The 22,749-nt window shown below is 40.9% G+C and overlaps 2 protein-coding genes across 4 annotated transcripts in view; one reads left to right on the top strand and one right to left on the bottom strand.

Moving 5' to 3' along the window:
• Nucleotides 1-8,814, bottom strand: part of TEX9 (testis expressed 9) — a 199,622-nt gene extending 190,808 nt beyond the window's left edge. For 2 of the 3 annotated variants that reach the window (XM_058427956.1, XM_032174527.2), the window contains exon 1: nt 8,589-8,813. The gene's annotated coding sequence lies outside the window, so the exon portion shown is untranslated. Of the gene's footprint in view, nt 1-8,588 lie in introns of all 3 variants that reach the window. The other variant, XM_058427959.1, reaches the window with a different exon arrangement.
• A 224-nt stretch (nt 8,815-9,038) lies between these two features.
• The window catches only part of RFX7 (regulatory factor X7), a 151,874-nt gene continuing 138,163 nt past the window's right edge, over nt 9,039-22,749 (top strand). Inside the window, exons 1-2 of the mRNA XM_058427848.1 lie at nt 9,039-9,407; nt 9,578-9,743. Coding sequence (XP_058283831.1) covers nt 9,583-9,743 — 161 coding nt within the window. The 5' untranslated portion in view covers nt 9,039-9,407; nt 9,578-9,582. The remainder of the gene's footprint in view (nt 9,408-9,577; nt 9,744-22,749) is intronic.

The following is a 22,749-nucleotide window of genomic DNA, read 5'->3' as shown; positions in this document are numbered from 1 at the left end:
GAGCTGAGATTTGGATCCTAGACTCTAAATTTGGAAGCCCGGGGAATCTCCAGGAGGGTCAGCCTCAGGCCTCATCTGCCCAAGAGTGTGGATCTGAATTCAGATAAGAAACTAGAGGTTACAGGAAGCATGTAGCGCACTCTTTTCCTTAAAAGGAACAAAGCTGGCCAGAGTACCTTTAAATCTGGAGAATTGTAGCACCAGATGTCAGGCTGAACAGATACAGTTGGCTGCTTGAAAAATTTTTGTAAAGTCATAGAGACATGAATTTTAAGTACAAATTAACTATGTTCTCAGCTCCTACACTATTATTATGAATAAGATATTGAGCTTTCTTATTAGCCCGTTCTGCTTTTTCTGACATTCTGCTTTTATTTCGTGGCTGGACAAAAACAAAAAAGCTTTTACTTATAGCTCAATTCAACAAACATTCATTGTTTGGCGACTTTGTGGGAGGGACTATAGCATATGTCGGAGATATAGAGAAGATTAAAAACATACTTCCCGACCAAATATAGCTTGTAGTACTGGAAGTCAGGTAGAGGGAATGTAGATGCAACAAATAGGCAAACAAACCTACAATTAGCCTACAATGAGATAGTATGACATAAGGCTGTACAAGGTGCCACAGAACCACAGAAAAGAGACAGCTAACACAACCTGGCTGGGAGTGGGTAGGGAATGGACAAGGGAAAACTGCTGAGAGGATGCAATTCTTGACAAATGAGTGAGCCCTTCACACCAGCAGGACCATAACTTTATGTGTAAGACTCTCTGGGCGGGGGAGAAAATCACACTAACTAAGGAAGTAATGAAAGTCTTCTCCTGAGTGTCTGAGAAGATAATTCAGTTGCTAGAGCTGCACTGGAGCGTAAAAAAACTTTTCACTCCCCAGCTCCCCTTAAGTTTCTATGCCGTCGCTTGTATGTCTGTTCCTGGATTTCTGGGTGGTTATCCTGAATTTCCCCAAGGCCTGGCCAATAATCCATTCCTCTTCATTTGCACCTGCTTTCTCTGCTGCTCCATCAGGAAACGTACTCAGCTTCTATCATTCCCTGGGCCTACTGCTCCTACCAATACTAAGCCACTATCTTATCTTCTGTAAGCCCTCTGAGCTCCTCTTCACACAGCTTCTGCTTAATCATTGCCTCTTCTGGTTGTTGTCTAATGGTTTCTGAGGTTAGCTTTCTCTTGTGTATCTTTTAGCTACTGTTTTTACTCCCAACTGCCTAACCTTCTCTCCTTATCGTATTCATACTCTCCAAAAAAGGAATCAATTCGTTAGCTAATTACTAACGTCTTCCTTGGGCAAAGGTTTTATTGAGTCAGCTCATAAGCCACTGTCTAGCCAGAAGATTGATTGCCATGGTGTCAGATGTTGAGCCCTGTTCCAACCAGGGGGCCAGGGTTACAAGAGACAAGGACGGAAGCTTACATCAATAGAGCCAGGCTCGGAGGGGGACTGTGGATATGGCAGACAACCTGAGGCTTTGCTGAATTAGAAGAATGACACTACAGGCATAATTCGAGGCATTTTAAATGGAGAAAACAATAACATACTAACATCAGCCACAATATAACACTGGCATAACTTCAGGAGATGTTAAGGGAAAAAGGGATGAAGAAAAATAGAAATTCATCCTTGGGAATAAACATTTATGTACAGGGAAGAGCAAAGAAAATAGATCTAGTCTTGGAAAGGAGACAGGTTGGCCCACTTCATAGGAAATTACCTTTCCTGAAATCCACATGAAGAAAATCCAAAGACATCTTCTTCTCAAATACATGAGGAGTGACTTACAGAGTGTGGTGTCATGGTTCCTTGGCCTAGCCAAGTTGACACATACCCAGCTATTCAAATCATACTCTAAGCTGGATGTTGCTGTAAAGGTACGTATTTTGCAGACGTGGTTAATTAGCTACAATCAGTTGACTTTAAGTAGATTATCCTAAATAATTTGGGTGGGTCTCTTCCAATCAGGTGAAAGGTCTTAAGAGCAAAACTGAGATTTTTTTTTTCTAAGGAAGAAGAAATTTCACCTGTGGGTTGCAGCATCCACTGCGCAAGGCATTTTGGCCTGCCCTACAGATTTCAGACTTGCCAGCCTCACAATCACATAAGCCAATTCCTTTAAAATATATAAACATACAAATATAAAATATATATCTCCTACTACTTATTCTCTCGTAGAACCTTGCTTTGTACAGAGTACAGTATGGAAGCACAAACTCCTCAGATTAGCTTGAATAGACTTGGAATTTGGTACCCCATGTAACCTTTATCATCAGCTGTTCACTCCAATTAGACCAGTCTCCTGTGTGTCTTGTCATTTGCATGCTCACTTTCCTGCTTCTACTCACACTGCCTTTCCCTTCGGACTTGTCTCCATTCTTTCTCCCACCTTTATAAATCCTTCATTTTACTCACACTCCAGCTCCATCCCAAGTCCTCCACGAAGCCACTTTTAACTTTAGCTCCTTTTGCTCTTTCTCTAAACTTTCTTAGCAGTTATTAGCTACGCCATTCACTGAAGATTTTAATCTTATATATCTCACCTACCAGTGTCTTTTTTATATAGTATCCACCACTAGGAAGTATAAACTTGCAAGTACAAATTGGGTGTGCAAGACATGTCACTATTCTTTAAATCAAATTAAATTTACCACAGACTTAAGTGATCTCAGCCTTAATTCTGCTGGAGTAGAAGGAAATCCAATCTCAGTTCTTACTGGGCTTTCCTCTCTTCCTAGTACTGCAGTAGAGTTTGAAAGACTTATGTTGAGCCTAGAAAATGGAAGATGGACTTTGACATCCTCACTGGTTCCTAGAAGCCAGGCAATTCCTCCACTTACGGGCCAAGAGAGGCAAGGGAATCCAGCCTCCCTAACGGCATTGTGCATCCCTATGAGGTTAAAGTATCTCCCTGGGGTACTCTTATTCTCACTACTGGAACCCCAATCTTTGATTTTCTACAGTTCATGGGAATTTTTTTTCTGTAATTCCACCTGCCCATAGATGCTGCTTCTTTCCTTTTTTTTTTTTTTTTTTTTTTTTGAGATGGAGCCTCACTGTGTCGCCCAGGCTAGAGTGCAGTGGCGCAATCTCGGCTCACTGCAACCTCCACCTCCCCGATTCAAGCAATTCTCTGCCTTAGCCTCAGCCTCTCGAGTAGCTGGGATTACAGGCACCTGCCATCACACCCGGCTAATTTTTGTATTTTTAGTAGAAACGGGGTTTCACCATTTGGCCAGGATGGTCTTGAACTCCTGACCTTGCGATCCACCCGTCTCAGCGCCCCTTCCTTCCTTCCTTCCTTCCCTCCCTCCCTCTCTCTCTCTCTCTCCCCAGATGTGCTTACCTTTTTAACCCCCTAGCAACATCTCCTCAAGGAGCAACAAACTTGGAAGACAGATTGCTGGGTCCAATTCCAGAAATAACATTGACACTGCATTCTAAGGAGTCCTGTTCCAGGAGGCTTCATTTAAAATGTGAATGGTGCCCCCTGGAGTTGCCTAAGGGAAAGCTCTTGTCAGACAACTTTCTACCTAGTAACACAAAGTTCCCTTGAAGCCTGCTTGGAATGAAAGAGAGGGAAAATATAAGGAGCTTAAAACCCAAATAAATAGCTCAATAAATTATCCTGTCACACACCTTTTGTTTTTTGTTTTTATTTCACTTTTAAAAATATGTATGGGCTGACATGTGTAGTGTTCCAATTAGATTATGAGCTTCTTGAAAATGAGAACAATATTTTATTTACTACTTATTTTTTAATCTTGCTAAGGTCCCAATATATAACTTGTACATAGCAGGTTCTCAAATGTGCCTTGAAAGGAATGGAGGAATGATCGACTTTGTGAATTATTGGTTAGGCCCCACCTGTTCAGACTGCACTGGCACTGACTTCCTCACTGTAGGATTGGCTCTGGTGTCTTTTCATTGTCACTTTTAGTGTTAAGTAAATAACTAAAACACTTTTAGTGTCACAATTTAGTGTTTTTCTTTATCTGCTTCTGTTCACAGCCACTCCTTTCCTGAATTTCTGAGATATCAAATTTCTACTTGGGACCTTTCTGCCCAAGTTAAAGTAAACACTTCCTTTAAAATTCATGTAGATGATATTAACTTGAACCTTCTTTAACACAAAAGAGTTGAAAATTACAACATAAACATGTATATGGTGCCAACAGTGGAAAATTTCTAAGTGAAATCAAAGCGGGACCTGGCATTCGTTTCATCATACTACTCACTTGAAGAGCTGAGTACATTATGTGAACTTTATCCCATTAATCCTTAGAGATAAGCAAAAGGACTTGAAAGAATGACTTGTATAGATAGGGTCAAATAGCCAGGTAGTAACAGTGTTAACAGCCTGCTGCCTTGCCAGTATTTGAATAGTTAGGCTACTTAGCCTTAACACTGGGCTATACATTGTTTTAATGACATAATGACATATTTGTGCTCTAACAGGAGAATTCACATTTTCACAGCAAACTTACATTAGCACTCCTGGTATTGAGAACATGTATCCAAATTTGCCAATATTAACTTAGTTCTGAACCCCCCAACTTCCCTCTTCTGTAATCTTGCTGCTGCTTTTATTTTTCTCCTCTCCTCTTCACTCCCTCCCACATCCTCTTCTCTCGAATGCTATTAAAGGCTGAAAGAAAGCTCAATCATATTACAGCACTGAAACTCATATATATATATATATATATATATAGGGCTAGGAAATGAGGGTTAGGTAACTACTAAATTTCACAAATATATATATACGTATATATATATATATAAGCCCTCCTAGGAGTACTTGCACTTTGAAAGACAACAGCCTAGCTGAAAGAAATTATCCATCACTTTCTGCTATCAAGGAAGATTTGGGGGAGGTGAAAAGTCTTCTTTCCTTGTTCTCTTAAATAACATGTAGGTCATTACACTCTACTTTCACCATCTAGAGGATAAAGTTTGCAATGGAAAAAGACAGAAGAAGTAACGATCAGGGGAAAAGAGGATGGGGGAGTATTTTATTTTTATACTTAAGTTGGGAAAGAAGGAGAACAGGGTAGAACTTTACCTTTTCCATATCTGGTAAACCACTGTACTTTGTGGAAGTGAAATGTATACTTTCAGCACTTAACCAGTATGTACCAATAATGAAACTGACTTTCAGGCCTTCTTTTGATAAAACAATCCTAACTATAATGCAAAGTAACATTTTGTAAAGTGGGTTTTTGTCTCCCTCTCCTTCTTTTCCCTCCCCTATACTCATTCAGGATCCGATCACAGAGTCAACACCGGGCTATGCATTATTTCTTCAGCAAACAGTGCCCTTTCATGGCTTCACACCAGTGCTCACGTTACTCCCTTTACCTGAAATCGTCTTCCCTCTGTTGCTCTGCCTACTCAACTCCTATTCATCCAACAAGACCCAATTAAAATGCCAGCCATGATGCCTTCTCCAGTTCTTCTACCCTGAACAAGACCAATCCTTCCCTCCATTATGACTCCACACTAGTGGATAGTTTATATTTCATAACTCATCATCTTATATATGTTAATGTTGCTCTACTTCACCAAATGTAAACTGCTTCAAGATGGAGCCAGGTCTTATTTATTCATATTTTCTGTGCCTAATACTGCTATATATCAGGCATGATAAATGTATATACTACAGTCTGGACAGTATAACATTTTTAGTTTCATAAAGGAGACAAGGTTTACAAACATAAGACAGCAAGACAATATAATGGATTGGGCTAGGAAAATGAGGGTTAGGTAACTACTAAATTTCACAAATATTTATCAAATAGCCAGGAGTCAGGAATTATGTCCTGGGACTAACAGGATAAATAACATAGTCATTTCCTTTGAGGTGCTCACAATCCATCTTGTAGATACTCTTTAAACATGGACAGCACTTCCCTGGTTTACCTATCACTTTACATGTTGTTCGTTACAGCAACCCTCTGATGTACATCATTATTTTCATTTTTATAGAGATGGAAATAGAGGGTTTGAATTCCCAGGTCTTCTGACCCCAAGGCCAGGTTTTTCTACCCCACTACATCTGTGTTCCTCAAAATTTTCCTCTGGTGTACACTTTCCCAGTAGAGAATAAACGTAGGCTCCTCAGGGTTGGGAAATACTTGTGTGTTATCTTAAAAAGTCATGCTTACTACAATGTCTTACCTTATTTACCAGAGAGTCAAAATGATGCTCAGAGAAAATGAGCCACACTGATTCTGGGTCCTTGAGGGTCCTCAGTACAGGGTTTCACAATCAAAGGAGTCCACATAATATGAGACGCACATGGCTACACTCCTGCCTTTATTCAGGGTCCCTGGGTTTGGCTTGAGTCCACACCCAAAATTTTGGGTAACTTCATCAGATTTCTTAATGTCATAATTTTATTCATAGTCTTCTCTGAAGACTGGAACAAAACACCCACTGTATTCCCAGATGTTAAGTGAGTAGTGAGGGCTGCCCCTTTCCTCCCTGAAAGGGTTTCTCACTCTGGCAATAAGGTCTCCTCAGTCTGATACTCTCTGCCACCCCTCCCCTTGCTGGTCTCCTTCAACTCCCTGCAGGTCCTGGAAGGCCGGAAAAGGCTCACGACCACACTCCGGTCAGCACCGCCGCTAGAGGGCAGCCCGCGGCTGCAGCTTCGTGAGCCCTCTAGTGGCTGCTGGGGTGACCTGGCTCTTTTATGGAACCCATTAAAAACTCTCAGAAGTTGCACTTGGGAAGCCAGCCTGTGTGACACCCGGTAGCGAACTTTTTATAAAACGTCTTGGTTCTCAGCTTCCTTTCTTAAGGCCTTTGGCCAGACCTTATATACGTTACCCCCTTGATGAGTCTCCCACTTCCTAAGGATCTCCCCCTCCCAGGGTGTTGCAGCTTGGAGCCATCATTCTCTCTTGGCAAGGCAAAAAATTAGAACCTTGGGGAACTTGGCAACTTTCCTCAACGTGATATAGGGCACACACACACACACGTATATATATATATCTACATTCAAGATTTTTCAGCGTAATTCCAGTTTCAGCATAGTTTGCAGGCTCTGGAATTAAACTTCCGGGACTCAAATTTTGGCTCCTGCATTTACTAATTGGGTAATTTGAAGAATGTTAATTAACCTAAGCTTCCATTTCATCTGTAACAGAGGGAGAATAATAATACCTACATTATACACTCTTGGGGAGGAATAACTATGATAATGTATGGAAAGTGCTAGTCTGGCACACAAAGTGTTCAACAAACATTAGCTATTTTTATTCTTCAAAGCTTCTGTCTAGTGCACACCATGTCTATCAATTTGGTCCAGAAAAATACTGTCTTTACACACCCACATGAAGATATGTATGCAAGATGAATGTCGTAAACCACCTATCGTTTCCTAAAGTGGCTAAGCTAATAGAGACCTTAGAGTATGGAAAAGGGGGCTCATTTGTGTGATGCAATTCGTGCAATGGGTAGTTGGAGCACAGCGTAATCCAAGAGGCCACGGTGGGGGGGGGGGGGGTGGCTGGATTTCGCACACAGGTGTTCTTCCTCCCCGCACCCCCACTCTCAACCCTCACCACGTGCAAGCATTCGGTGTCAGTCTGGGTCTTGAGTCTGTGGGCCAGGACAGAGGGCACAGTGGACAAAAGCAAGAGGGTTTCAGGCCAAGGCAGGGAACTGAGAACTCAAAGGCCAGGCAACCCAAGCCAATCAGATTCACCATCTAAAAGGTGGCAGAGCCTCACAGCCCAAAGTCCACACACAGCAGGAAAGTGGCCAGAGGATCTAACAGGTAGAAACCTGATAGAGACTCTATCAGAAAAGTTAAAGCTGAAGGGCTCGTAACACCCACGGGCCCAAAGAAAGGTCAGTGTGAGGGGAACAGCTGTTCCATTTGGTGCCAGAGGCCCTGGCTGTTGTCTTCTACATCCACGCAGCCTCCCTGATCAGCCCCACCTAGAAAAGCCAATTCTTCTGCTCTTAAAGGAGACTTGACTTATTTGTGGCAAAGCTATCATTTAGGTATGAATGGGAAGGGGGGGAATGGTGCGGAGTCTGCGGGGGGGAGGGCGGGTGTTCAACGGGCTCCAAAGGAAGGAGCTCGTGGCTGACGCCTGAGCCTCCATGTTGTGAGTACTACATGCGTTTCTTTCAGAGGCAGGCAGGGGCCTTGGCTGCAGGGACCCTGACAAGCCGCGACTCGAGCTATGCTTTAGAGCCTGGGTTGAACTGGGAGCGGTATAAAGGAGGGAAGGCATTCCTGGAAAGGGGGTGGGGTGGGGTGGGGAGGTGGAGGGGAACAGCATGAGCAAAGGCACGAAGGAAGAATGAATCTGCTGCGCGTTGAGGATGGCATGGAGACTTCCCTGATTGGAGCCGGGAGTTCTTGCAGGGGGATGGAGGCCGCTATGATTGGATAGCTAAAGTGGGGCCAGATTTGGAGGGCTTTGAATGCCCGACCGAGGAGCACTCAACCCAGCTCCTGACTCGCAATTTCCGTTCAAGACCGAATTACCTAAATGGTGGTTAATTCCAACGGGTGTTCTTCTTTGGGGGCTTCTGAAAAGTCAGTTTATCGTCTTACCTGCTTCAGTGCTCTTCCTTCACTCAGGGAGGAAGTCATCCTCACACGTGCAGGGGAGGGGGGGATAATGCTGATTTCTCTTTACTTGCTTTGAAGCTGCCTCCCCCGCCCAAATCCCATTTCCACGCCAAATATTATTAAATTTGGTTTCTCCTCCTCCTCCTCAACGCAAGTTCTCTTTCTCTCGCCAGCACCTCCCCCACGTTTTCCTGCTCTCCACCAGCCGGGCCGGACTCCTCCCGGCCCCCAGCGGCGCGCTTCCCTGGCCCGCCGGCCCGCACCGCCCTCCGCGCCCTGCGCCCCCCTCCCGGCCCGTCGCGCCCGCGGCCCGCACACCCTGGTCCACGCCCCCCCGGCGGAGCGGTAGGTGTTGTGCGGTCTGCGCCGGGCCGCAGTGCGGCTGCGCGCACGGGGCTGCCTCCGGGGCTGGCAGGGCAGCGGCGGCCGCGGCGGCGGCGGCGGCGTGGGGAGTGGCGTGGAGCGGAGCGGCGTGGAGCGGAGCCTGGGGCTGCAGCAGCACGGGGACCTCGGAGTAGAAAGCCCCGGGCACAAGGAAGGAAGGCCCGGCCGCCAAATCCCTGAGCAACCGTTCTTCTTGGATTTCGGGGGGAGCCTGCCCCCCCCACTTCGTCTTCAAACGCCCCCATCTCACCCCCCACAGCCCCGGCCGCTGACGGGAGGAGGCGGCGGCGGCAGCAGGGGGCTGAGGGGCGCCGCCATGCCTCTCCCGCGGTGAAGCGCCCCGGCCGTGAGGAACCGCTGGTCTCCCCGGTGATGTCCCCCAGGCGGCAGGCGAAAGCGACTCACTCGAGCCCTGGGGTAAAGGCCTAGCTTATCCAGCTTCCTTCCTCCTCCTCCTCCTCCTCCTCTTCCCCTCCCCCTCCCCCTCCCCCTCCTCCTCCTCTCCCCCCTTCGTCCTCCCCTCCCGGTCTCTTCCCTCACCCTTCCCCGCGCCCCCATCTTTCCCTCCCTCCCTCCCACCCCTCCAGCAGCGATGGCAGAGGAACAACAACAGCCGCCACCACAGCAGCCTGATGCCCATCAGCAGCTTCCCCCCAGCGCCCCCAACTCGGGGGTGGCCCTGCCAGCCCTTGTGCCCGGGCTGCCAGGGACAGAGGCCAGCGCGCTGCAACACAAGATCAAGAACTCCATCTGGTAAGAGGATCCTCCATCGCTCGGGTGAAAAAGCCCAGGCACGTTGCTGCTGCAAAGTGGGTGGGGGGCGGCGGGCGGGGGAGCGGAGGAGGAGGCTGATGCGTTCATTGAATGTGGTTTTCCCCAGTCGAGTGCACATTTGTAGGACCTCTGGAGGTGTGGGGACTTTGCATCAATCAGCCCCTGTCTCCTTAGCTAAAAAATGCTTTTACCCCCTCCTCAATTGTGAGTGCAGGTAAACAAGTTTTTTGGTTTTATTTTTTCGCTCATTGTGACAGAAATATGGGTCGAAATTAAGTCATATTGCATGATGGTGGCATGAATTTGGAACTGGAGAACGTGAAATGTGTTTACTCCTTTTTGCAGCCATAGAAGGAGGAAGAAGTGTATTGTGAATTTTCACCAAACAGATACTGTGCGTAAGAATATTAATATGCAGCACAAAACCTAATGTGACTCTTCCTTTCAATTGGGTTAGCTGCTATTTCTGAATGTTTTTGCCTCCCGTATTCTAATATTAAATTTCTTTTTCAGGGAGTTTATTCTTTGCATTGATTGTGAAGAAAGTGCTTTTTTAGTATAAAATATTTTAAGATGGTAGTTTACAACAAAGTGTTTTTTTTTTAATTAAAATACAGGGAATCAAATGTCTTGCCATTTGTATGTCTTTTTAAAAGAAACCATTGATGGAATATCTTTCGCTATTTTACTTTCTTGTATGAAAATTTCCAATATTTCAGCATTAAACTCCTAAAGTCTAGTGGGAATCTTTTAATAATTAAATACACTAAGTCCATCCACTGTTAGAGCCATTGCAATATTCTTTGAACATGAACTTGCATTGTTTTGTAGGATCTTCATTAACTGCCTTTTTTTAAGTGTAGCAATATTTTTTAAATAGAAAGTAATATTTGGAATTTGGTCTAAGAGATTGCTTTTAATAGAAGTTTAAAAAGATAATTTTATATGGTATTTTAAAAAGCCTTGATTTTGAAAATGGAAATGAAATATTTGCAGGGCCATCATTGAATATGAGTACTAAAATATCAAAACTCATTTTCTCATTTTGAAAACATATCGTAAAGCAACTGGCATTGCATGTACAGTGTTTACACATTTTTAAAGTGACAATTTTTAAATACAAGATTAAGGTTGGTTATATAGTAATTTTCATTATTTTCTTGGCATGCATCCATGCCGTCATGATGCTGATATGAAGTAGGTCAGTACAGGCTTTAATAGTTTCATCAACAGTAGTTGGCAGTTGAATATCTTACTTAAAGTTTTAATTTTAAAATGAAGTTTAAATATTTTAAAGGAGAATTTTTTTGGCTTTGACAATAGTCATATTGTGGCAACTTGAGTAGGTCTGATAAATATGATTGGGGTGTGTGTGTGTGTAACAGAAAGCAGGCTTTATTCAATGGATACCCTCACCCCCTTTTTAAAGCTATAATTTAAAAGAAGAGATGTTGAATATCTTGCTTGCCATCAAGGTTTTCACAAAACCAGTGTGTGTGTGTGTGTGTGTGTGTGTGTGTGTGTGTGTGTGTGTTTTTAACCTCTAGTAACGTGATGTAACTTTGTGTTTCTGAAATCATCATTAAATTGAATTAAGCACCTTGGTTTTACCTTCAGATGTGGGATATCCAAGTTAATGGACTAAAATCTTTTAAGAGACAAATTTTAAAAGTTGAATTAGTAATGCATATTTTAACTGATTATGAGAACAAGAGGGGAAAGGAATCTTTATAGTTTTAAAATAAGTGAGTTGTGGAGGCAACTGAGTGAAATGTTTGAATAATGATGATAGTCGAGTGCACTTTTTGGCAAATGTGTAAGTTTAACTTTTTTTTTTATGTTGGCACATCCATTACAGCCTAACTGCTCTGACTTTAACATGAGAAAAACTTCTGAAGTAGAGTGCACTCCAGTTTTTGGTACTTGCTCTGAAAAAATAATGGGCAACAAACACGTGAATCTCAAAATATGAAATTTTATATTTTTGTTTTAAAATTGTAATGGTATACTTATTAGCATCTAATGTTCAACTTTAGAAATCCTATTTGCAAAAATGTTTTTTATATACTTAAAATTTCGGAATAAACATTTGTAGATAATAAACAAAATTAGTGAATATATTTAATAGTCTCATACCCCCTGCTCCAGAAGAATAGATTTATATTATTCATCAAGTGACTATATAAAATAAAGATATCAAAGTGAAAACTCCTTTACCACCATATTCTCCTAAGAAATAGTATATATGTATTAAATTTAAATCATTTTTAATAGATGATTGCAGTTAGATATTTCACATTTTTGAGGCAATATTATTTTACAAATTATTTTATCACCTGATAATATTCTAAGAGACTATCAGTTTTGTACTACTTCCTGAATCATCCTTTGGTACCATTATTAATGAGAATTTAAAATTACACTCAAAAGAAATGTGACATTTAAAAATTATCAAATGGGTTTTGCATTTGGTTTATCATAGTTTCTAAATTACTGGGCTTGCATATCACAAACAAGTCTGTACTTGTCCTCCTACTCTACAAATATAAATATAGTATGTGATGTAGGCCTTTGGACAATAAGTTATTATCAGTTCATAATTTATTCTGTTTATTAAACTAAAATACTGTTGATAAAAGTATGTGCATTGAAATATCAGGCATTAAATGAGTCTGGAAAAAAAGCATTCAAAGTTGAGTGGAAAAGAGTTGGAAATATATTTTAAAGGTAATTATAGAAAATAAGGTTAGTACAAAATTGACAGTGTTGTTATGTTGCTATAATATGGTTATGAATACCTTCAACTTAACTCTAGGTTAACAAGCTTGCATGTTTCTTACCCTTACTCCTTCTTACTCCATAGACCAAAGGTCCAAATCACTGACACTACTCACTAGAAAGGAGATTTCTTAATAGGCATGTGCTTTAGTACTGAATATGCTGTAAGATTATTTGTATTTTCTAAAAAGTGGAATTCCAAAATTAGCTTTTTGTTGTTAAAAAAAAAAGAAAACTAGTAACCCATGTATTTTACCTAAAACAAGGCCACAACCCAACCTAACTGCAAACTTCTTTTAGCTTAAATTGTACCCCTCTTTGGTTACTTCAAAAAAAAAAAAAAAAAAAAAAAAAGGAAAGAAATACCCACGCAAGTTTTCCCTTCCTCTTATCTCTCAGTGTCTTCCTAGTTCAGTGAAAACTTTAGTGTAAGCAACGGTAAACACATTTACTAAGTCCTTTTATTTACCTTTTTAAGGCAGTTTTACTTGAAACCCGATAGAATACAATTGCTATGGAAAAAATAGGATTGAGATAGTTTCTGCATGTTTGTGAATTGAGATCATACCTACATGAGTGGGAGTGAATAACATATTTGCAGTGAGGCTGTAACATAGATACAGGTTGATCATCCCTAATCCAAAATCCCCCAAAATTCAAGATGCTCCAGAATCTGAAACACTCCAAAATCCCAAACGTTTTTAGTGGCACAAGTGAAAAATTGCATACCTGACTTCATTGTATCGTGCACAAAGTTATTTAAAATATTGTATAGGCCAGGCGCAGTGGCTCACACCTGTAATCCCAGCACTCTGGGAGGCCGAGGCGGGCGGATCACCTGAGGTCAGGAGTTCAAGATGAGCCTGGCCATGGTGAAACCCCGTCTCTACTAAAAATACAAAAAATTAGCCAGGGGTGGTGGTGCCCACCTGTAATCCCGGCTACTCGGGAGGCTGAGGCAGGAGAATCGCTTGAACCCAGGAGGCGGAGGTTGCTGTGAGCCAAGATCGCACCGTTGCACTCCAGTCTGGGCAACAAGAGCAAAACTCTGTTTAAAAAAAAAAAATTGTATAAAAATTACGTTCAGGTCATGTGTATAAGGTGTATATGAAACATAAATGAATTTCATGTTTAGACTTGGGTTACATCCCTAAGATACTCATTACACATACGCAAATATTCCAAAATCCAAAATAATAGATTGGAGGCACACTAGGCACAGTGGCTCACGCCTGTAATCCTAACACTTTGGGAGGTCAAGGCAGGCAGATTGCGTGAGTTCAGGAGTTTGCGACCAGCCTGGGCAACACAGTGAAACCCTGTCTCTACTGAAATACAAAAAATTAGCCAGGTGTGGCATCGTGCGCCTGTAGTCCCAGCCAGTTGGGAGGCTGAGGCAGGACAATCCCTTGAACCCAGGAGGTGGAGGTTGCAGTGAGCCAAGATCATGCCACTGCACTCCAGCCTGGGCAACAGAGTGAGACTTCGGTTCAAAATAAAAAACTAAAAATAATAAATAAATAAATAAATGGAAGCACATATGATCCCAGGCATTTCAGATAAGAGATAGTCAACTTGTATTAAACTTGTACCTGAAAATTCAAAAGAAATCCTGATGTTTTATTTTAGAAAATATTCCAATACTGCATTTACTCAAATTTAGGGATTCTTAAAAGAATTTGTTATCAATTACTGTTTTAATTTCTGTAACTTTATTTGCAGGTGAGACCTCATAAGCCTCTTCTTAAAATGGTCATATAAGATCTATTGTTTTGACCACTTTATGGAAACAGATAAACGATGACAGAAGACCTATAAGATTCCACTGATTCCTTATTAGACCCTGGAAGAAATGCTAGGGTCAGAGTTCCTTATCTTTATTCAATCCTGTAAGGCATATATACTTCTGTATCTGCTATATTTAAGGCTGAAAATTAAAAGTAGAATTATATATATAATCTATTTTGGATGTTTTCTGAATTCTAGTTAAAACCCAAATTGAACAATTTTGTTTTACTTTCTTACGATGATGACAATCAACATCTAGATTTTAAGTGATTAATCTCTTGTTTCCATCTTAGTTACAGGGAGCTATGTTTGGTGATCCGGAAGGTTTACATAGTGATGCCGTATTTCTGATTTCAGTCCCCCATCCTAGAATGCAGTGGTTCAGTTTTATTCTTGGTTTTTGAATCAGGTAGTTTATTAACTCTGTTGAGAAATATTGTTCCTTCAACTACAGTGGAGAACATGTACTATAAATTCATAACGTTAGAGTTTACTTTACCTGGAAGTCTATGATTTTCATTTTGCTTTAAAAATAGAGACCGACTAGCACATCAGCTGGCTTCCGTGTATTTTTGATTAGTAGGTTGACGTCCTGCCTACCCTGAGTTTAGCCTGTCTTCATTACCAAGCACACAAAAGACTTAAGATGCATTTTGCATATCCGTATTGAAGCTAGCTGTGTCCCAACCCGGTTTCTGGTTCCAGAAGGAAGGCAGTTCCTTGCTCTTCTATGATTTTAAACTGATAAAATTGTCTTCCCTATTGACAAAAGTTAATTGCAAGTTAAGCAATTCCAAGCCTGTTGATTTTCTTGTCTTGTTTAGGTTGGGTAGTGGATATGTACATATGTAAATGATTGACCAGTTTGCTGTCTCCATTAAAAGGTGTCTTGAATGATGGTATGTGCAGGACTGATTTGGTTTATGTCTAACTGTAAATTTTTGGTGTTATTTGGGGAAAATGAGCTTCATAGTGGTAGAAAAGACAGAAGTGTCTTGTTATGAAAGATGCATTGGATTAAGAATTATGTTGCATTACTTTTCCCATTAGAAAATAATATTGCATGCTAAAATTGTGCAAATGAAAATTAAAATAAGCCTTATCATTTACTTATATTTGAGGACTTTAAGCAAGAAGAGTTTGTAAATACTTAAATGAGTATCTGCTGTATACAAAGTCTGCCAGAGACTGGCATTTGAGGAATGCCCGTTCACTTGTAATAGTAACCTTGTAAAATTGACCTAAGCAAAAATATGCAGTAAAACTTCTCTTTTATTCAGTTAGAGGACCAGGAAAAGAAGTGACAAGTGTCAAAGTATGCATTGTGAAAAAAGTAGACCTTAGTTTCCTCATTTACAAAATGAGAGATTTGTGCTAAGTGACCTTGAAGGTTCCTGAGATTCTAACTCTGTTACTAAATCAAGATTGACAACAATAATAAAACCATAAGCACGGTGAAAGACTAATATAATTAATCATAGGCAATCAACAGAACATTTTCATTGGATGAATTATTAGGATTTGTTAGTGTTTCCTTGGGTGTTAGCTGAGGAGGACTTGCTTATTGCTACCTTGTGCAAGGGTTCTGTTATGTGAGATTAACTGTGCAAATCTTTATTGAGCATATATTACATTTAAAGTAGTTAAGAGCTGTTTATTGTGCGAAAGTAGGGCTATGCAGTAATCCTGGTTGTTGGGGAGTTTACTAACTGCTGGTTGAGAGATTGTAGTAGGGAGGCTGTTTGTGTGCTGCTTTTGTTTTGTCTTCTTTTATAAAGAGATTCTCAACGTTTAACCTTATCCCATAATAGTAATGTAATATTTTAAGGCAGTGAATGTCATATTGTAGATTCAGTTATATAAATAAGAAAAGTATGTACTCTTTCAGAATAATTCAGTGCAGAGTTAAGCTTCACAGCTATTCCTCTTCATCTAGGATAGACATTTTAATAAGTAATCGTGACAGAATGTTCTTTGTAAATTATAAGGAACATGATAGTAAGATGGTTATTCCACATCTCTTAGCAAAGTAGACCACTCTTGTCCAGTGCCTCCTATTCTACCATTCTCTTTCTGTTTAGTCTTTTAGTTGCTTTCTCTTCTGCTTTTTGGAGGGCTCTAAGTTCAAGTTAAAGATGAGCAGCATGAGCCAATAGGAGGAAGAATCTTCCTGCCTTGTATAGGATAATAAAATAAGGAGCAATAAGCACTAAGGCCTTAATGCAGTTACTTGCTGACTATGAGATGAAGATATTCGGCACTCAACCCACATAAATAAAAACCTTAAAACATGATTTTTCTTTTTTTGTGACTGTAAATAGGCATTTACTTTTTCAATTTCATGAACTGTATGCCTCCTATTTGTGAGACAAAATAGAAACATGAGGTTTGGTTAATTATGTACAACCTCTCTATCAGGCATCTATTACTGTAGCTCATATAGATATATATATAACAAAAAGTTGTGTGGGAGGTGAAATTTTGTATTTCCTCGTAACTGAGCACGAACTGAAAAATGCTGATAATTCCTTGCTATTTGAGTCTTGTTTTTTTCCTGAGTGCAGAGAGTGAAAGGTCAGAAAGTGGCAGATTCCAATCTGTTATGTCTTGGATTTTTGGAAGGCATGAGTCCATATGGTACACAGTACCATGTCTTCCAAATAGCCTTATCTAAAATAAAAAAAAATAAATTATCTGAACCCGTTTGTTGTCTGAATTTGGATAGCAAGGGTTTAGATTGCAAAGGATACCTTTACACCCGTTCCAACACAGGATTAGCAAATTGATTTGAACTTGCATGCTAAGTCTGATTGATTAGTAATATTTCTAGCAAGGGCATGGGAATAAGAAGTAATGATACACATGCCCTATAATTGCCACCCTTTTTCTTTCCAAAATCAGTAATTTTTCATTTGAGCTCTCTTATAGATGAAGCATTACAGTAATGGCTATCTTGGGGAGGGAGAGTCACTAGGGCTATTGTCTTGCAATTTATGATGCCTAGTTTTAAGGTATAAACCAAGCATGGAGAGCACTTGGGTTTGTGTGTTTTTCTGTTTTTCTTTGGCTTTTCTGTTTTGAGCACCTGTATTGCCAAGTAGCTACAAGATGAGAACAGGGCACTTTGGGAGGCCAAGGTGGGCAGATCATGAGGTCAGGAGATCAAGACTATCCTGGCTAACATGGTGAAACCCCGTCTCTACTAAAAATATAAAAAATTAGCCAGTCGCAGTGGCGGGGCCTGTAGCCCCAGCTACTCAGGAGGCTGAGGCAGGAGAATCGCTTGAACTGGGAAGCAGGGGCTGCAGTGAGCCGAGATCACGCCACTGCACTCCGGCCTGGGCGACAGAGTGAGACTCCATCTCAAATAAAAAAAAAAAAAAAATCAGAACGGGATTACTGTATGAAGTGGCTGCTTCAATTTGCACTATCCATAACCCTTTTTCTTTGCTTCCATTATCTTATTTCTCTGCTTGTGTATGTGCTGGTCTGGTCCCATTACCTGCTACCTTAAGAATGTTGTTTCTGCTGATATAAGTGTCTAACTTTAAGATCCAGCTTGTGAAACATGTCTCACGAACCTTTTGTCAACTCCCAGGGGAACAATGATCTGAGTTGTATAATTTAATTTCTTTCAGTAGTTTAGACTGGCCTTACCTAAGGTAAGTCCATTTTAGTGAGTTTTTACAGAATTTAAATGAAACGCTCTCATTTTCTAATACGTAAAGTTGATAGGAATTTGGAGATTGAATATATCTGAAACAAAGTAATCACTTGCAGAATCAGTAGTTTACAATATAACAGTAAAATATGTTATTTCTGTATGGCAACACCAAGAACTTACCATTGTTTTTGCAGTATGTATGAAATTTAAAAATTTAATTGGATGAGTGTCACTTCAGTGACATCTTGCTTAGAGTAAAGTTGGTGCTTCTGGGAACCTGAGAAACGTATTCCAACAAGATGCTTTAGTTAATGTAAGTGAATCACTTCCATAATTTGATTGTAGTCATTAGATCTATTAAGAAGATATATCAAAGCAATCTATGATCAAAATTTAACTGTCAGACTATTAAATACATGTCCTTTTTTCTGAAGCAGGAGCTACTAGCAAGCAGCATTTTAGGCAGATTTTACATGTACAAGTTTTTAAGAAGTCAGAAGGTCAAAGATAAATTCTGAATTTATAGAATCATGTAGTCAGGGAAAACTGAATTCAGTACACATTTATTTTAATGACTGCCACATACAAGGCATAAAAAGGTTAAAAAAGTATAAGACATTATGCTTACTGCTTTAAAACATTCACCCTCTTGTGTGGTAGACTCATCAATTGAATTTATCCAAAGTAAGTTTTGTTAAATGCAGTAATGGCGTATAAGCAGTGGTATAAACAAATACAGAATTAGGTGAGGGAGAAATTCAATGAGGACATAATATTTTTACTGACAAAATTCAGGATAGTGGCCTTAATGAAAAATCAAGGGATGGGCTATAAATCCAAACACGCTTAACAGTATACTTACTTGGTCATTGTTATTCTCACTAGCAGAAATGAGATTCAGAGTTGATGATGACAGTGAGCTTTGCCAATAATATGAATAAATAGAGGAAAATGGCTTGGGAGAAAATGTGCTTGACTAAGGAATAGGATTTCCACTAACTAATCACAATCCTCTTATGTTAAATTTTGATCTACGAGTAGAAGAAAGAATATAAAGTAATAGTAGAGAAGAAAAGGATGTGAGCTGGATGGGAACTGAGGCAGAGTACGAGAGTACAGGTTGCCACAACCAATGTCACCTTAAACTTGGCCTTTCACAACAACCTTTTTTCTATGCCTTAGTACCTTGCCACCTCAAATTGCTTTCATTTACTCTCATTTCATTTACTTTCATTTCATTACTCATTTCAGTTACTCTAATTCTTTTGATAGTAGATACCACTTTTCCTTCTTTCCATCAGTCTGGCAGCATTGGTTTCATCTTTTATTTTTCTCTCATCCTCATGTCCAGTATTTTAACAAGTTTCCCAGTTTGCAGTGTAGCTTAAATTTCTCCTTGTCTTCCTATTTCCACGGCTGATATGGTTTGGCTGTGTCCCCACCCAAATCTCATCTTGAATTGTAGCTCCCATAATTCCCACCTGTTGTGAGAGGGACCTGGTGGGAGATAATTGAATCATGGGAGCAGTTTCCCCCATACTGTTCTCATGGTAGTGAATAAATCTAATGAGATCTGATGGTTTTATAAAGGGAAACTTCTTTCACTTAGCTCTCTCTTTCTCTCTTGTCTGCCGCCATGTAAGATGTGCCTTTCACCTTCCACCATGATTGTGAGGCCTCCCTGCCACGATCATGAGGCCTCCCCAGCCACGTGGAACTGTGAGTCCATTAAACCTCTTTTTCCTTATAAGTTACCCAGTCTCAGGTATGTGTTTATCAACAGTGTGAAAACAATTAATACAGTAAATTGGTACCAGTAGAGTGGGACACTGCTGTAAAGATAACCCAAAAATATGGAAGTGACTTTGGAACTGGTAACAGGCAGAGACTGGAACAGTTTGGAGAGCTCAGAAGAAGATAGGAAAATGTGAGAAAGTTTGGAACTTCCTAGAGACTTGTTGAATGGCCTTGACCAAAATGCTGATAATAATGTGGACAGTGAAATCCAGGCTCAGGTGGTCTCTGATGGAGATGAACCTGTTGGGAACTGGGCTCTTGCTATGCTTTAGCAAAGAGACTGGCAGCATTTTGCCCCTGCCCTAGAGATTTGTGGAACTTTTAACTTGGAGGAGATGAGTTAGGGTATCTGGCAGAAGCAATTTCTATGCAGCAAAGTGTTCAGGAGGTGACATGGGTGCTGTTAAAAGCATTCAGTTTTCAAAAGGAAACAGCATAAAAGTTCACAAAATTTGCAGCCTGATGATGTAATAGAAAAGAAAAAACCCTTTTCTGAGGAGAAGTTCAAGCCTGCTGCAGAAATTTGCATAAGTAACGAGGAACCAAGTGTTAATCACCAAGACAATGGGGAAAATGTCTCCAGGGCATGTGAGAGGTCCTCATGGCAGCCTCTCCCATCACAGACCCAGCAGCCTAGGAGGAAAAAATGGTTTCATGGGCCAGTCCCAGGGCCTCCCTGCTCTTTGCAACCTAGGGACTTGGTGCTTTGCATCCCAGCTGCTCCAGCCATGGCTAAAAGGGGAAATTTTTACATAGATTTCAGAGGATGTATGGAAACACCTGGATGTCCCGACAGAAGTTTGCCGCAGAGGTGGAGCCCTCACGAAACCTCTGCTAGGGCAGTGCAGAATGGAAATGTGGGGTTGAAGCCCCTACACAGAGTCCCCACTGGGGCACTGCCTAGCAGAGCTGTGAGAAAAGGACCACCATCCTCCAGACCCCAGAATGGTAGATCCACCGATAGCTTGCACCGTGCACCTGGAAAAGCTACAGACACTCAACACCAGCTCATAAAAGCCACCAAGAGAGAGGCTGTATCCTGCAAAGCCACAGGGGTGGAGCCACTCAAGACCATGGGAACCCACCTCTTCCATCGGTGTGACCTGGATGTGAGACATGGAGTCAAAGGAGATCATTTTGGAACTTTAAAATTTGACTGCCCCACAGGATTTGGGACTTGCATGGGGCCTTTAGCTCCTTCGTTTGAACAATATCTCCCATTTGGAATGAGAGTATTTATCCAATACCTGTACCCCCATTGTATCTAGGAAGTAACCAGCTTTTTGATTTTACAGGCTCATAGGTGGAAGGGATTTGCCTTGTCTTGGGTAAGATTTTGGACTGTGGACTTTCAAGTTAATGCCGAAATGAGTTAAGACTTTGAGGGACTGTTGGGAAGGCATGATTGGTTTTGAAATGTGAGGGCATGAGATTTGAGGGGGGCAGGGTGGAATGATATGGTTTGGCTGTGCCCCCACCCAAATCTTATCTTAAATTTAGCTTCCATAATTCCTACATGTTGTAGGGGGGACTTGGTGGGAGATCATTGAATCATGGGACGATTTCCCCCATACTGTTCTCATGGTAGTGAATAACTCTCATGAGATCTAATGGTTTTATAAGGAGAAACCCCTTTCACTTGACTCTCATCTTCTCTTGTCTGCCACCATGTAAGACGAGCCTTTTCCCATGATTGTAAAGCCTCCCCAGCCATGTGGAACTGTGAGTCCATTAAACCTCTTTTTCTTTATAAATTACCCAGTCTCAGGTATGTCTTTAACAGCAGCATGAAAACAGACTAATATGACTACCAAGACCGTAATTCAGTATTTCACCATCTCATTCCTGGATTATTACAGCAGCAACATAGCTGTTCTCTGCCCTTGTCCTTTTTCCCCACTGCACTGTGCTGTATATTGCAGTCAAAATAAGCCTTCTTGCTATTCACCAGCATTCAACATCCACTTCAGTCCCTCAGGCAGCTCACTGTTGGCCTTATATTCTGTGATCCTACTTTCATTCCTGCTTTACATCTTTTCTGTTTTACATCATTTCCTTGTCTCCAAACCCTATTTAATTACATCTTTTTTTTTTTTTTTTTTTTTTTTTTGAGACAGAGTCTTGCACTGTCACCCAGCCTGGAGTGCAGTAGCACGATCTCGGCTCACTGCAAGCGCCACCTCTCCCGCCTCAGCCTCACAAGTAGCTGGGACTACAGGCACCCGCCACCACGCCCGGCTAATTTTGTTTTTGTATTTTTAGTAGAGTTGGGGTTTCACCGTGTTAGCCAGGATGGTCTCGATCTCTTGACCTAGTGATCTGCCCATCTTGGCCTCCCATAGTGCTGGGATTACAGGCGTGAGCCACTGCGCCCGGCCATTTAATTACATCTTAACCATTTTTGAAGCCATAGCTCAAGTACTCTGAAACATTCGTTAGCTACTGTAGTACACATTGACCTTTTCGTGACTTCATAGTGTGTAGTGAGTGCTGTACAATTTATCACTTCATCACTCTTATTTTTTTTTCCAGTGCTGTTCTAATAAACAAGCTATTTGAAGGTAGGGACAACAATTTTGCATCTTTTTATTTTTCATCTAGTGGTAGGTACTAGTTAATATATTTTTTTGTTTACTGCATTCTTAGAGGCACTTTTATTTTTTTCTACATATTGTTTCTGTATTTGATAACATAATGTGGTAATTTTCTCCCAAAACAAGATATTAAACTGATGGTACATTTTACAGAATAAAGGACTTACAGCAATTGATATTTTTAAAAATTGCGTTTGTGAAACTGAAGTAATCATTTGTTGAGAGTTTCAGTTTTCCCAATCCCATATCTTTCACTATATACCTAGATTTAATAATGTGTGTTCCAAATGAAAGCCATTGTGTCCATCTAAAAACCAGTGAGCAGATGACTACTACATGGTTCAGCAACCTTTCGTGACTGAGT

Source organism: Hylobates moloch, unplaced genomic scaffold (genome assembly GCF_009828535.3).
Source record: "Hylobates moloch isolate HMO894 unplaced genomic scaffold, HMol_V3 SCAFFOLD_14, whole genome shotgun sequence".
Lineage (NCBI taxonomy): Eukaryota > Metazoa > Chordata > Mammalia > Primates > Hylobatidae > Hylobates > Hylobates moloch.
The sequence above is the reverse complement of the archived record's forward strand: the minus strand, read 5'-3'. Positions and strand labels throughout refer to the sequence as shown.